At 62.2% G+C, this 13,569-nt stretch overlaps 1 protein-coding gene across 11 annotated transcripts in view; it reads left to right on the top strand.

Annotated features, from left to right (window-relative positions):
* The window catches only part of Septin9 (septin 9), a 143,796-nt gene extending 131,169 nt beyond the window's left edge, over window positions 1-12,627 (top strand). For 10 of the 11 annotated variants that reach the window (XM_047543302.1, XM_047543300.1, XM_047543297.1 and 7 more), the window contains 9 exons: window positions 3,240-3,419; window positions 4,352-4,480; window positions 4,679-4,760; window positions 5,087-5,224; window positions 6,604-6,721; window positions 7,445-7,540; window positions 7,741-7,837; window positions 10,550-10,601; window positions 10,815-12,627. In XM_047543302.1, coding sequence (XP_047399258.1) covers window positions 3,240-3,419; window positions 4,352-4,480; window positions 4,679-4,760; window positions 5,087-5,224; window positions 6,604-6,721; window positions 7,445-7,540; window positions 7,741-7,837; window positions 10,550-10,601; window positions 10,815-10,947 — 1,025 coding nt within the window. In that variant the 3' untranslated portion in view covers window positions 10,948-12,627. Of the gene's footprint in view, window positions 1-937; window positions 1,056-3,239; window positions 3,420-4,351; window positions 4,481-4,678; window positions 4,761-5,086; window positions 5,225-6,603; window positions 6,722-7,444; window positions 7,541-7,740; window positions 7,838-10,549; window positions 10,602-10,814 lie in introns of those variants that run through there. The other variant, XM_047543305.1, reaches the window with a different exon arrangement.
* Window positions 12,628-13,569: the final 942 nt, after the last annotated feature.

Below are 13,569 nucleotides of genomic sequence, written 5' to 3'. Positions count from 1 at the left end.
TGCTTCCTTCCTTTTTGTGGCTGGGTGAAGCTCCACTGTATGGACTAGCCACATTTCATTTATCTACACATCCATGGAAGGGCGCTCACATGCTGAGCCCCACCCCCAGCCCTTTTTATTTTTACTTTGAAACAGGGTCTTACTAAGTTGCTGAATCTGGCCTCAAACTTGTGATCCTCCTGCCTTGGCCTCCAGAGTGGCTGGGATTACAGGCATGTGCCACTGTGCTGGGCTAGATATTTCTTGAGCAGTTACTTTGTGCTACTCCCTGGGCTGGGGGTTGAGGATACCCTTGAGTAAGTCACAGCCTTGGGGTTCCAGGAGCTTGTGGGGTGAGAGGTATTGGGAAATGTGCAGCCTGATTCCCAGGCACAGAGCTGCAGTCTGTTTGGAGACCGGGTATCCGTCACTCACAGCAGAGGGTGACAGGTTGCGTCTGGGCCTCTTTGCCCTGACCACTTCCAGTGGTGTTTTGGAGGTAGGGGAGCATTTCCCCAGTTTGTGAAGAGGTGGGTGTAGGATTTGGCTCTGGCCAGTATAGTTGCCATTAGTGGCAAGTAGCTGTTTAAATTTAAATTAGTTAAATTAAAATGCAGTTCCTCAGTTGGACTTGCCATTCGCCAAGCTAGAAGTCACATGTGAACACACCGTGGCAGATCCTCAAAAGTTAAAAATAGAGCTGCCGTGTGAGCCAGCGGCTCTGCTCCACTGCTGGGTGCGGATCCAGAGGAATGGAAGCAGGGTCTCCAAGAGCTTTCGTGGCCAGCGTTGTGCACAGCGGCAACTCAGATGGCCAAACGAAGTGCGGTCTACGTCCAGGAGTGTCATCGGCCTCAGCCGGAGGGGGTTTTGCCTGTGCTCCCACGTGGATGCACCTCGAGGGTGTCGTGCCAAGGGATGTGCGCCTGTCTCAAAAAGACACAGAGGACTGCAATCTCCACCTAGGCACCTCCCAAGAGTGGCCGAGAGTGGGGTGTGGGTCCAGGGGCTGGAGGCGGGTGAGCTGCTGGTTCTGAGAGACAGTCGCAGTTCTGCAGGAGGGAGCTGTTGAGGAGGTTAGTTGCACACCGTGAGGGCACTCCACTGCTGACCTTGAACGTGGTGAAGACGGCAGATCTCACCAGCTCTAAAATTGCAACTACTACGTTGGCCGGTCTTATACCATGCGGGCCCAGGTGGTGGCCAGCACAGGCCGTGGGTGGTGGGCTCTGCACCTCTCCAGCCTGCCCCAGCGCCTCGAGACCAAGGGGCCGTTCCTTCCCTGCTGCGCCCACCTAGCCAGGCAGGTGCAGAGGAGGGGCTCTCTCTGGGCGCCTCTGGCTGTTGGAGGAGGGGTCTGCAGGAATGTGCGGACCAGGGACTTCCCCAGGAGAGGGAAGGCAGGGGCTCTCTCTTGCTTTTATTATTATTTCTCCAGCAGGACCCTGGTGGGCAGGATGTTTGGTTTGGTTTGAGTTTCTGCAGTGGATGTTGGTGCCTGTGGAGGGGGCCAGCTGGAGCCCCGGGGGACCCTTCCTCGCGGCAGCGGGAGAGTTCAGGGGGCACCTCCCCCTGCGCACTGCCAGGGAGGGGGGCCATGGGGTGGGGGCTGGCTCCGGTCTGGGCAAAATGGCTCCCAGAGCCACAGACAGATGGAAGCAATTTTGGGTCACGTGGGTGAGGCTGAACTGCTGCCCCGCAAGCAGGCCCCCGTCGGTCTCCAGGAAGCAGCCCAAAGCCACAGGTTCTGGGGCCAGATGCAGCGCTGTGCCTTTGTTTATTTAAAGATCCTAGAAGCCCAGGAGGACGTTTCTGAGCAGGGAGCAGAAGCCCCTGCCCGGAAGCCTCGTGGGGCTGTGTCCCTGGCCTGGGGTGGGCACAGGCAGCCTGGCGCCTGCTGCTTGGGAAGCAGCGCGGCTTCCAGGACCCGCCTTTGTTGTGGGCGATATTTGGGAATGGAGATTTGCGGATCCCCGTGGCAGTTCCTGGCATTTTTATATGCATTCTGTTCTTTTGTTGTGTCCTCGGTTCCGCGAAGTCGATTCTGTGCCCAGCAGAGCCTGAGTCAGGGAAGTAACTGCTTGTGACGATGGCAACCCGCACCCCTTCCTGGGCTCACTCGGGAAGCCGGTTGTCCTGCTGTCTGCCCCCACCACAGCCCAGGGGAGAGCGTGCAGAGAGATGCCGGCCTGCGGAGCACATCCGCTGGGGACGTGGGGGCTTAGCCCAGCGGGTCAGGGTGGCCAAGTCGGCATTTCGGGTGGGAGGACCTGCCCTGGTCGGTCCCTTCTGGCCTGGAAGCCTGTCCCCTGCTGCTTCACAGGTCAGGCACACTGGAGAAGGCGGCTCGCCTGCCCTGGCAGTGACATTGTGCCCCTCTCTGCCTCCCCCGTGGCCACCCATGGTCAGTATCCTGGTGTCCTGGGGGACGAGGTATCGGATGGGCCAGGTGGTCCTTCCCTTTGAGCCCAGGGTGCACCAGGAAGAGAGGGGCCTCCCTGGGAAGAGGGACTGGGCAGAATGTGCTTCTCCATGCCGAGAGGGCGGGAAGAGCCTGGGCCCACTCGGTCAGCGAAGGTGACTCCACTCGGTAGCCGGAGCTGGGTGCCAGGGCAGCTCCAGGAAGCGGGGTAGAAGGCCGTCTTCCCTGGTGGGCACGCCAGGCCCCTGCACACCTGTGGGTGGGGTGTGTCGGCAGTGAACAGCCCTGGAACCCCAGGGCTGGCTCTGAGCTCCTGAGGTGTCCAGTGGCCACCTTCAGGCACCCTCCCACCGCCCCAGCCTCTGACCCACAGAGTGGACTCTGGTGCAGACAAGTCTGTCTGACCTGAAGCCAGTCCCGGGCCTTGCCTGTGGGTGAGGAGTGGGTAGGGCCAGCCATCACCTGGGTGGTCACCTGGGCTGTCGGGGAGGAGGAAGAGGCAGCCTGGGTCACACTGCCGCCCGCCCCCCTGGGCATGGGTGGGTACGGGGAGTGGACACGCCTCCGGGGCGGGACAGAACAAATGCGTCCCTCTTGCGTGCCCTGGCTTGTGGTTGCCCAGAGGACCTCCAGGGGCCCCAAACCTGAGGCCGAGGGGAAGGGTCGGGGTGCTCACTGCCCTGCCGGACGCCTGGAGCCAAGGGAGGCCCGGATGGGCACAGCCAGCACAGGAGGGGCCGGAATGCTGAGCGCTGGATGTGGCCTGAGGGGGCCTAGGGGCCAGGCCGCCTGAGCTCGGCCCCGTCGCACCCCAACACCTGCCCTTCCTCCCCTGCAGCCCCCGAGGCGGCTCCCGGCTGCACTGGCACCATGGCCGACGCCGCCCTCAAGCAGGCATCCGCCTCGCGGAACGAGAAGGCCCCGTCGGACTTCGGCTACGTGGGCATCGACTCGATCCTGGAGCAGATGCGGAGGAAGGCCATGAAGCAGGGCTTTGAGTTCAACATCATGGTGGTGGGTGAGTTCTGCACCCGCCGTCGCCCAGACCCAGGCAGGAACCCGCCAGCCCAGCACGGTGGGCCCACGTGTCCTCTGTAAGTGGGCGGCAATCCTGGCCGGGGACGTGTGTGCACGTGCTGCCTGGGAGGAGGCCCCGTCCCGCCAGATCCCTCCATTCAGAGCCCCCAGTAATCGTGGAAGAGGGGTGAGCAGTGCTCAGGCCAGTGACATCTGCCCAGTATCTTCTGCTGCGTGTCCCCTGGCGCTCGCTCCAGCCCTGGCCTGTGAGGCCGGATGGGTCAGCCTCACACCCAGCAGCCTGGCTGACAGCCTGGGGAGTGGGGTGCGGTGACCGCTCCTCCTCCAGGTGGCCTGGAAGAGGCTGGGTGTCGGCAGCAGGAGGCGGTTGATCGGTGGGACCCGGGCAGGGTTTGCAGCTGGCAGCCTCTTGTTCCCGAAGGCCACGAGGTCCTCCAGGTCCTCGAAGGAGCCCTGTGGAGGTTGCTCAGCTTCTCAGGTGAAACAAGCACCTCTCAGGAGGGTCTGGGAAATGCACCCCCAGGCTCAGGCCTACCCAAGGCAAGTCTGGCGGGCTTCCCCTCTCACGGAGCCACCAGCCCAAACCTACCTCTGGGGGCTTCTGTGCCCTCTGTTCCCTTCTCTTCTTGGGGCCCAGCTCCTCTGGGGTCTCGGTATCCTCTACTTGGTGAGGCCTTTCTGAACCCCATGGGGCCTGGTGGCCACCTCTCAGGAAGGGACTCTGGCTGAGTTTGACCAGGTCCTGGAGCCCGGCTGTGGGGGTTCATATGTCACTGGACACCCGTGGGGAGGAGGAAGCCCCACCCACTTGGAAGGGATGTTCCAGGGTGTCATGAGCCGGTGTCCCTGCATCCCATGCTGTGAACCGCCTCCCCAGAGAGCCCGCCAACCTCCCTCCCGGTCTCTTCCCAGGGCAGAGCGGCTTGGGGAAATCCACCTTAATCAACACCCTCTTCAAGTCCAAGATCAGCCGGAAGTCAGTGCAGCCCACCTCCGAGGAGCGCATCCCCAAGACCATTGAGATCAAGTCCATCACTCACGGTCAGCACCGCGGCAGCCAGGACCCTGGCAGGCGAAGCTGCCCAATAGCTGAGCGGGTGGGGTCACCCAGGTCACCACCTGCTTCCTTACCGGGGCCACCGCGACTGCCACCATTGCCCCCTGGGGGCCCCTGGGGTTGACCAGGCAGCCTGAGGGTCCTGGTCTCCCCTCTGAGCCTGGGTGCTGTTGTTCCTGCAGATATTGAGGAAAAGGGTGTCCGGATGAAGCTGACAGTGATTGACACACCAGGGTTTGGGGACCACATCAACAATGAGAACTGGTGAGCTGCTTCTGGGACGTGGGCTCTCCTGGGGTCAGGACCCTGAGGACTCCATGGCCCCATGTTGAGGGGCTTGTCTCTTTGGGCCTGATGTGCTGCTAACACACGTCCTGGGTCTGGAAATTGTGGATCAAAGTGCAGTTGCCCTGGGAATTTCAACCCAGGTCAGCGTGGGGAGGCTGGGCCGGGAGCTCTAAAATGAGGCTGTGTTATTTCTGCTCAGAAGTCAAACATCCCCAGGGCATGATAGGAAGGTGGGGATCGGTGACTGCTGGTCAGGGCCCAGAGAGGGCCCCGATGACAGACTGACCTGGGTCTCCATGCAGCTGGCAGCCCATCATGAAGTTCATCAACGAACAGTACGAGAAGTACCTGCAGGAGGAGGTCAACATCAACCGGAAGAAGCGCATCCCAGACACCCGCGTCCACTGCTGCCTCTACTTCATCCCTGCCACAGGCCACTCGTACGTCCGGTCACGCCCCCTGTGCTGGTGTGGGTGCCCCGGGTCCCGTAGCCCCAGGGTTCCTGCATGGTTCTGTCCACCTGGCTGCCAGGCACAGAGGGGCCACTTCAGGGGCCATGGTCAGCAGCTGTGATGTGGGTGACATGAGGGGTCTGTGTCCCGTTCCTGGGTGCTGGACACCAGGCAGGCCTGGGCTATTCCAGAACCTAGTAGTTTGTCCTGGCCAAAACCACCTTGGTGAGGCCTGCTTCCTGCCAGTCCTGTCCATGCCTCAAGCCCTGTCACCCAGGGGTCAGTGAGGCTGGGAGCCCTGCCTGGTCTCCCACCAACCCCCGCTTCTCCATTCCCCGCTGGGCAGGGGCATGGGGAGGAGGCCTGTCCTGGGGCCCTGTGGGCAGCAGGAGCAGCTGGACGTAGCTGGTTGGCCAGGGAGAGCTGGGGTCCTGAACCCCAATGGTGGGGCCTGGGGTCCTCCTGTGCCCTGCAGCCAGCACCTGTGGCTCAGTTGGGCTCAGTCCCTGGGTGTATGAACCCAGGGGCTTGGGGAAAATCCCACCCCCCACAAGTCCTGGTTACAGGAAGTTGCCGGCGGGAGGGCAGCAAGCCTCACCTGGGGTCTGGCGGGAGAGCCAGCCTGAGTCCCCGAGCTGGCCTCTGGTGCTGTCCCCTGGGGTCCAGCACGAGTCCATTTGAAACAGGGCTCTGCCTACCGGGACCCGTAGTCATTCCCCAGGACTAACATTTGACCCCTGTGGCAGAGCAGCTCACCGGGGGTCCCAGGGGAGCTCATCCAGCTCTGCCCGGGCTGAGACCCAGAAGGGAGAGCAGGGGCACTTTCCCACGAAGCCCCTCTGGACTGGGCCCCCAGCTGGGCACTGGGCCCGGTCCCCTCCCCTGCTTTGGCCCTGACTGACTTACTACTGTGTGAGGGGTCTGCTCCGGGGAAGGTGGCGCCCCCTCCTCGGGGCTCGCCAGCCCCGCCCTCCGTGCCTTCCCCAGCTGAGACCCCAGGTTCACCAGAGCCAGCGCCCTGCAGGGCGGCCAGTCACTCGGGGCTCAGGGCTGCCAGCTCCCGGCTCCCATTTCTGCCCGCCTCCCTCCAGTGAAGCCCCACAGCCAGCTGAGCAGAGGCAGCTCCTGCACCTGGACATGTCCAGGGCAGCTGGGCTCTGGGGACTGCGGACGAGGTTGCTGGGAGCTGGCCTCGCCCTCCTGCTCCAGCTCAGTGGGGCTCCTGTGTTGGGGACTGCCCTGTCCCTCCTGTGCCCTGTCCCTCCCATGCCCTGCACTCGCCACTTGGTCCTTATCAGGATCCACCTGAGGGCCCCAGCTGGTGCCCTGGGCGGCTCATCCCTGAGGCTCGCTTCCTTCCGTCTCAGCCTCAGGCCCCTGGACATCGAGTTCATGAAGCGCCTGAGCAAGGTGGTCAACATCGTCCCGGTCATTGCCAAGGCCGACACACTGACCCTGGAGGAGAGGGTCTACTTCAAGCAGCGGGTAGGACACAGCCTCCGCCTGGCCCCAGCCCCCTGGGGACTACCTAGACGAGACAGGCTGTGGGCGTGGCCGGGCCGCCCCCGCCCAGGGGCACACGGTCAGGGAACTGCTACATACAGAGGTGCCTGGACTCCAGCCTGGTGGCCTGGGCAAGGCCCTCGAATCTCATCCCCCAGCTCCGAGGGCCGGGTGTCAGGGATTTTTCCAGCAAGCTCAGGGAAGGACGGTTCGCCTTACAGAGGTGTGTGCCCTGGAGGGAAAGGGACAAGCAGCCAGGCGCCGCACGGGGACCCGGGTCTGCTCAGGGGTAGATGTGGCAGCTGTTCCCTGGACATTCTCTCTTGCCATCACGTGGCTGGAGCTGCTGTCAGGGTAGGGACAGTGTAACACAGCAGAGGCCCCTGGGGGGACTGTGACCAGGGTTTCAACTGGAGGGGCTCAGCAACCCTGAATTCTTTTCTTGGGGGCTTACGACGAGCTGGGCGGGGGAGACGCAGGAGAGTGACCCCAGTGTCCTTGGAGATCCACAGGTAGGCAGGTCTGCATTACCCCTCCTCCACTCAGGAGGCCCCAGAATAGGAGATGATCAGGGTCACAGCCCCCAGAGCCTGCCCTTGTCCCTGAGCCAGGGGCCGCTCAGAGCATTGAGGTCACAGTGTGGGGGTACCGGCTGGTGGGCATAGCTTGCTGCAGGGCAGCTCCTCATCTCCCCCTGGCCCCCAGATCACTGCAGACCTGCTGTCCAACGGCATCGACGTGTACCCCCAGAAGGAGTTTGACGAGGACTCAGAGGACCGGCTGGTGAACGAGAAGTTCCGGGTGAGTGCGTCAGCGGGCGCTGTGCTGCTGGGCCTGGTGGGTGGGGGTTCTGCCCCACTGAGGGGCCTGGGGGAAACGGGGGGAGGGTGGCCTTGAGCCCCGAGGAGCTACCCTTTGGGCTGGGAGGGGAGGCGCCCCAGGCTCAGGGGAGGAACTGGCCTTTCTGAGCATGTGACCAGCACCACCTCCCGCTTCTCCAGGAGATGATCCCATTTGCTGTCGTGGGCAGTGACCACGAGTACCAGGTCAATGGCAAGAGGATCCTTGGGAGGAAGACCAAGTGGGGCACCATCGAAGGTACTGCCCCTCCTGGGGCCCCGGGGAACGTGGGGATGAGTCACTCTGCACCCAGAGCACGTGGCCCAGGGTGAGCTCTGGGCCTTGTGGTGGCACCTGTGTGTGTCTTCTTGTGAGGACACCCACCAGCGGACATGGGCCCACCCGGAGCGCAGGCTGTTACCTATTGAAATCCTTAGTTCCATCTCCAAAGACGTCTTCTGAGCGAGGTCCAGACACGTCTTGGCCACATCTCCGGGAGCCCAGCTCCGCACCCTGCCGGTGGCAGCGCCTTGGGTGGGATGGGCCTGGACATTTCTTTCCTCTTCTTCCTGCTCCTTCCATCCTGGTTAGGAGGGAGGAGGGAGGACAGGGTGGCTGGGAGGACCAGAAGCTGCCTTGCTCACGTGGGGCAGCTTCGCCCAGAGGCCAGGGAGAAGGGGCAGAAAGCCTCGGCTCTGCGAGTTGGGGCAAGCCCTCGATCCTCCACGGCCTCAGTTTTCACCATCCATCAAGTGGGTCCTGTGCGCAAAGAGGTCAGCAGTTGGAATGTCCCAGAGGCCACTGGAGCTTGGAGGGGAACTGAGGGCCTAAGGAACAGGTCATAATGGCTGTTAGCAGGCATTGAGCACTCGGGCCAGTTCTCCGAGCTCCTTGTCACAAGGTCCCCACACCCACCCTTGTTTCAGGAAGGTACTGCAGCAAGGGTCCCAGAGCAGAAGGCAGCTCTTGAATCCTCTGGCCTGGCCCTGCCCTGGACCCTCTCTGGCTAGGGGTTCTCGTCCGGAGGAGCATATGGAGTAGCACCAGGCCTTTCAGGGTCCACACCCCAGGAAGCCTGTCTGCTTCCCTGCCCCTTCCCCACCCACGCCCCCGGGGCCAGCCTTCTGGGTGCCGCAGGTGTGCTTCTCTAAACCAGCCGAGCCGGGTGTTCTCCCGGGTCTGCACCACACACTGCGGCCGGTTTTCTGCAACTCCCCTGCTCCAGGGATCTTGACCCAGAGGTGTCTGTGGGGGCAGCTCGTGGAGCCATCAGAACTAGGAGTCTGCGTCAGGCTTTTCCCTGGACTCACCTCCCCTTGGGCCCTCTTCCATCCCCTCCCTGCCCACCCCCAAATCTTGCTCCAGGAACCCTTTTATGAAAGGCATGTTCTGGGGAACAAAGATGCGTGGGTTAAGAAGGGCTCTCCAGAGAGGGGACTGGCCATTGGCACTCTTCTGCTGCCCCCTGGTGGCCAGTGCTGGGCACTTTGACTCAGCTGGGGTACCTTCTAAGCATCAGCCCTTTGGCACCTGTGAAGATGCTTACAGAGTGGCCATTCTCCCACCACCAGGCTGTTAGGAGGACCCTGGAGACTTCCCCAGAACATGATGGGTCTTTATACCAGAGCCCTGGTGAGCTGGAGTCTGCCTTGTGCACCCCTGGCAGGTGTGGTCATTAGGTGGCTTTTCCTGGAGAAGCAAGGGTGAATGTCACAAATCGCACTATGAACTCAGGTCCTGGAGTCCCTGAGAAGTATGTGACACTGTCATCCCACTTTGCAGATGAGGAAACTGAGGTTCAGGGAGACCAGTAACAGAAAACAGATCACACATTCTCAGACTTGAGGGCTCTGGTTTCTGCCAGTTCCCAGACTCAGGGGAAAGCAATGTTGCGTGGTCTGCTGACAGGAGGCTCCAGTGTGGACACAGCCCTGCAGGGACGGGACTCAGGGGAGGGCTCTTCACAACCTGGGCCCCACCTGCTGGCTTGTCAGGCAAAATCCAGACCACCAACTGAGGAAGGCCCATTGCTCTGTGATGGGGCAGACAGGATGGTGGACCTGGGGCCTGGGTTCCAGATCCCTCCGTGGCCTCATCTATGCAAAACCCGGGCAGACTCGATTCCTTCTCCCCCGAGCCTTCCTTAAGTGGCTACAAAAGAGGAATCCCAGCTGGGCCTGCAGGGAGAGCAGCTGGTCCCTCATCCCCTCCAGCGACGCCCTCAGCCCCCCACCCATGACGGTCTTCTTTGTGTAAGAGTCACACGCCTGGCTGCCTGTGCCACCTGTGAGTTATCGCCTCAGCAATGAGCGGTGCCCTCAATGCCGCCCGCAGAGGCTCCTCCCTGCACCAGTGTGCTCAGGGGAGCCCGTGGACCCTGCACGTTGTCCCCTGGTGCCCCCAAAGTGGCCACGGTTCCCGCCGTGCTCACCCCCGCCCTGGGTTTTTCTGTGCAGGAGTCCTGAGCAGTGTCACATGAGTTGTGCTCTCCTGAGCTGGTGTGGTCCCTGCACGCGTGACCTCTGTAGGTGGGGCCGTAGGGTTAATTAACACCCAGGGGCCGGTTTCCTTTAAGACCCCCCTCCAACCCCTGCCTCCCACTCCCGGCACCTCGGCCCCTGGACCTGGGGCATCGGCTCTTCCCAAGGCCTCCCAGGCCACTCCAGGGGAGCAGGGGCCTCACGCCTTCATTCTGTGGCTCTTGACTGGGTGGCCGAGCGATCTCCCCACTAGACTGGAACCTTCCAGCTGGCAGGAGCTGAGTTTTTCCTGCCACCCTGTGTCCCAGGGACTGAGAACAGTGTCAGGTACCTGCAGGTGTCCAGGACTCACCTGTGGAGCAGGTGGCTCCCTTCTCCCTTGCCCAGCTACCAGCGGGCAGTCCGCAGAAGCTGCTTCTGGCCGCGCTCCTGGGCGGCGGGGCGGGGTGGAGGGGCTTGCTGCGACACTGAAGCCCCCGTCTCTCCACAGTCGAGAACACCACACACTGTGAGTTTGCCTACCTGCGGGACCTGCTCATCAGGTGAGAGCCGTGGCCTGTGGGTGCAGCGGCCCTGGGAAGGGAAGCTTGGGACAGGTGTGGCCCGAGAGCACCTGCAGTTACCAGGCACCAGGTGCTGCCTGGCACCAGACCTGGCCAGCCCTGCGGCCTGAGCGCCCCAGGGGACCCGGGGAGAGCCCAGTAGTCGGGACGGGGCCGGGAGGGGCAGGTGGCCGCTGACCTCGCTCCCCACAGGACGCACATGCAGAACATCAAGGACATCACCAGCAGCATCCACTTCGAAGCATACCGTGTCAAGCGCCTCAACGAGGGCAACAGCGCCATGGCCAACGGGGTGCAGAAGGAGCCAGAGGCCCAGGAGATATAGACGCCCCAGGACGCCCCCGTCCTCTCCACCCCTAGTGCGCCCGCGCACCCCGTCTTATTTTATCTCATTCTCTCCGGTCCTCATCCCCCCGCCCCTTTCACACGCTGCCCAGTAACCAGAGAAGGCGCGTCCCCAGGTGTGTTGGTTACCAGCCCACGGGCTCTGGGCGCGGTGGCTGGACCTCGTCCTGGTCCTGGGCCCTCCTCAGTCCTCAGGCCCTCCTCCCGCCTTCCTGAGGACTGGGAGGGCCCAGCAGTGGGCGGAAGGACAGGGCCCACTGGATCCATCCCTCCGCCCAGCCCCAGCTCCCCGAGGGGCCAGAAGAGCCACTTGTCTGTCCCCTCCGAGGAGCCTGCAGGCTGGGGGTCTGCATGGACCAGGCCCTGGGGTGCAGGGATGCCCACTGGGCCCCTGGACCCCGTCAGAGGCTATACCCAGGGGAGGACAGAGCCAGCAGGTGGCCCTGGCCCCTCCTGCCCCCTGCGTGTCGTGGGCTGTGACTCAGAAAGCACCCTGCCCACTCCTGCTCCCCAGGGGAGACTAGTGAATTCCTCAGCCCAGGTTGCCAGTTGCTTAGAGGTGGTGAGGCCCCCTGGCTGCCCCCGCCCGTGAGCCCGTCCTGGAGCAGAAAGTGCCTTATCTCAGCCGTCCCTGCCTGTGTCCCCTCGGGCCAGAAACGCTGCAGCAGGAGGAGGTGTGCTGTCCTCCCTCTGCCCGCCTCCCTTTGCCTGTGGGCGCTCCTGTCACAGCGCGATCCGACCCAGGATTAAAAGGACGGGTACCCCCCACCCGGATTTTGGGCAGGTCCAGGCATTCTATTCTGGTGGAGGAACTGAGGGAGGAAGCACTGGGGGGCTGGCAGGAGGCGTTTGCTCCTGCTGAGTTTGGTTTGGCCCCGGATGCTCCCCGCCCTGCCTTCTCCAGCTTCGCTCCTGCCTCAGCCCTTGCTGTCCCGGAGGCCCAGGTACACCAGGGGCCAGCAGAGCCTGGCTGGGTGTTGTCCTCCACGTTCCTGAGCCTCTGTACCCCAGAATCCATTATAAAGCCCCCCAAAGGTGGGGAGACGTGGGGCCAGGCTGCAGAGCAAGGTTTAAGGGTGGCACAGCCTGGCCACCTCACCCTGTGTCCCCAAGAGGGACCAGCAGGGACCATGCACAGCTGACCAGAGTCGCCTCCTTCCTGTCTCCCATTCCGGAGAAGGAGGGTGCTGGTGAGTCTGAACACAGGGTTTGCAGGCTGTGGGCCTGAGGCTCTTGCAGCATTAGCAGCACGGCGGGAGGGGCGGGTGCATGGGGTCATCGTACTGGGCGTCTTCCTCCTTCCCCACCCAAGCGCAGAAGGACCCTCACCAAACCCCTCAGCCCAACAGTCTACTTGCCAACTACCGACTTGCCAAGTGTTTGCCAAAACCAAGACTTTGAAGAAAATGTGCAGCCCAGGGCTCAGGACGCATGGCCCTGCCCGCCCCAGCCCCCGTGTCGCCTGGGGGTTTAGCAGCCTCCTGGGCTCCGGACGGCTTTGCTTTCTTTCTCTGTAACCAGATTTTGAACAGTTTTGCCGGGCTGTGTTCCGCAATGGCCTTTAGCTCTGTGCCTCCCGAGAAATTCGTCTCTTTTTGTATAAATAACAAAAGTGTTGAAATGTATTTCCTGAAATAAATGTTTCAAATGCAAACTCAGAGGCTCCGGAGTGGAAATGTTACTTCTACCCTGAGAGGTGCACTTCTCCTGGCCTTGGACTGGCCAGGGTCCATTGCAGGTGGACGAGGGCTCAGGCAAGAAAGGTCAGGCCAGGTTGGAACCTGGATTCAGAATTAAAACCAACACAAAACCAAGAGTCCCTGGAGCCTGTGGGTCAGGAGCGTCCCTAGACAGCATTTGCTAGGAGCAGGGGTCACAGGCAACTGCTAGAGCCGTCTCAGCCACACAGGGGGAGGGAGGGATCGGGACTTAGAAGCTCTTCTCTGTGGAGAAAAGCAAATGGCTCCCCACCTCCCCACGCCTGCCGGTCACACCCTGGTGGCAGGAAGGAGGGGAGAGGCCCCCACGGCTGCTAGACCAGCTCCGGTGTCGTGCTCTTGGGATCCGTGCGGGGCCGAGGCACATTTCCTGTGTTGGAGCAGAAACACTTTCCAGATGTTTATTCTGCCCCAAGATGCTGTCAGGAGGGCCCCTGGGAGGCAGACCTGGCCATGGGGGGACGCTGGCCCCGTGCCAGCACACGGCCGTCACCGATGACGTCACTTGTGAGGGACCCAAACCTTCAGGTCTCTTGCAGAGTCCCAGGTGGGCTGTGGTCCCCATCAATGACAGGCACAATGGGCATCAGGGGACAGGCGTGGCAGGTCAGGGCAGGGCTGGTCTGCAGACCCGGGTGCTGCCCCACCCCGGCTCCCTGCTCCTTCCAGCATTAAATGTGGAGGAAGATGTCCTGGTGTTCCTCTGATATTAAGCAATGCCAGCCTGTTAGAGAACACGTGAAAAAAGGACCCAAGAACAAAACACACAGAAACCGACCTGCTCGTGCAGGAGTTAAAGTTGTTTTAACTACAATTTTTTTGTGGCCTGCTGGGGAGAACCTGGGAAGTGCTGTACCACCGAGCCACACCCCCAGGGCCCCGGC

Source organism: Sciurus carolinensis, chromosome 3 (genome assembly GCF_902686445.1).
Source record: "Sciurus carolinensis chromosome 3, mSciCar1.2, whole genome shotgun sequence".
In the NCBI taxonomy this organism is placed as follows: domain Eukaryota; kingdom Metazoa; phylum Chordata; class Mammalia; order Rodentia; family Sciuridae; genus Sciurus; species Sciurus carolinensis.
Note: the sequence above shows the minus strand (reverse complement) of the source record. Positions and strands in the feature narration are given on the sequence as shown.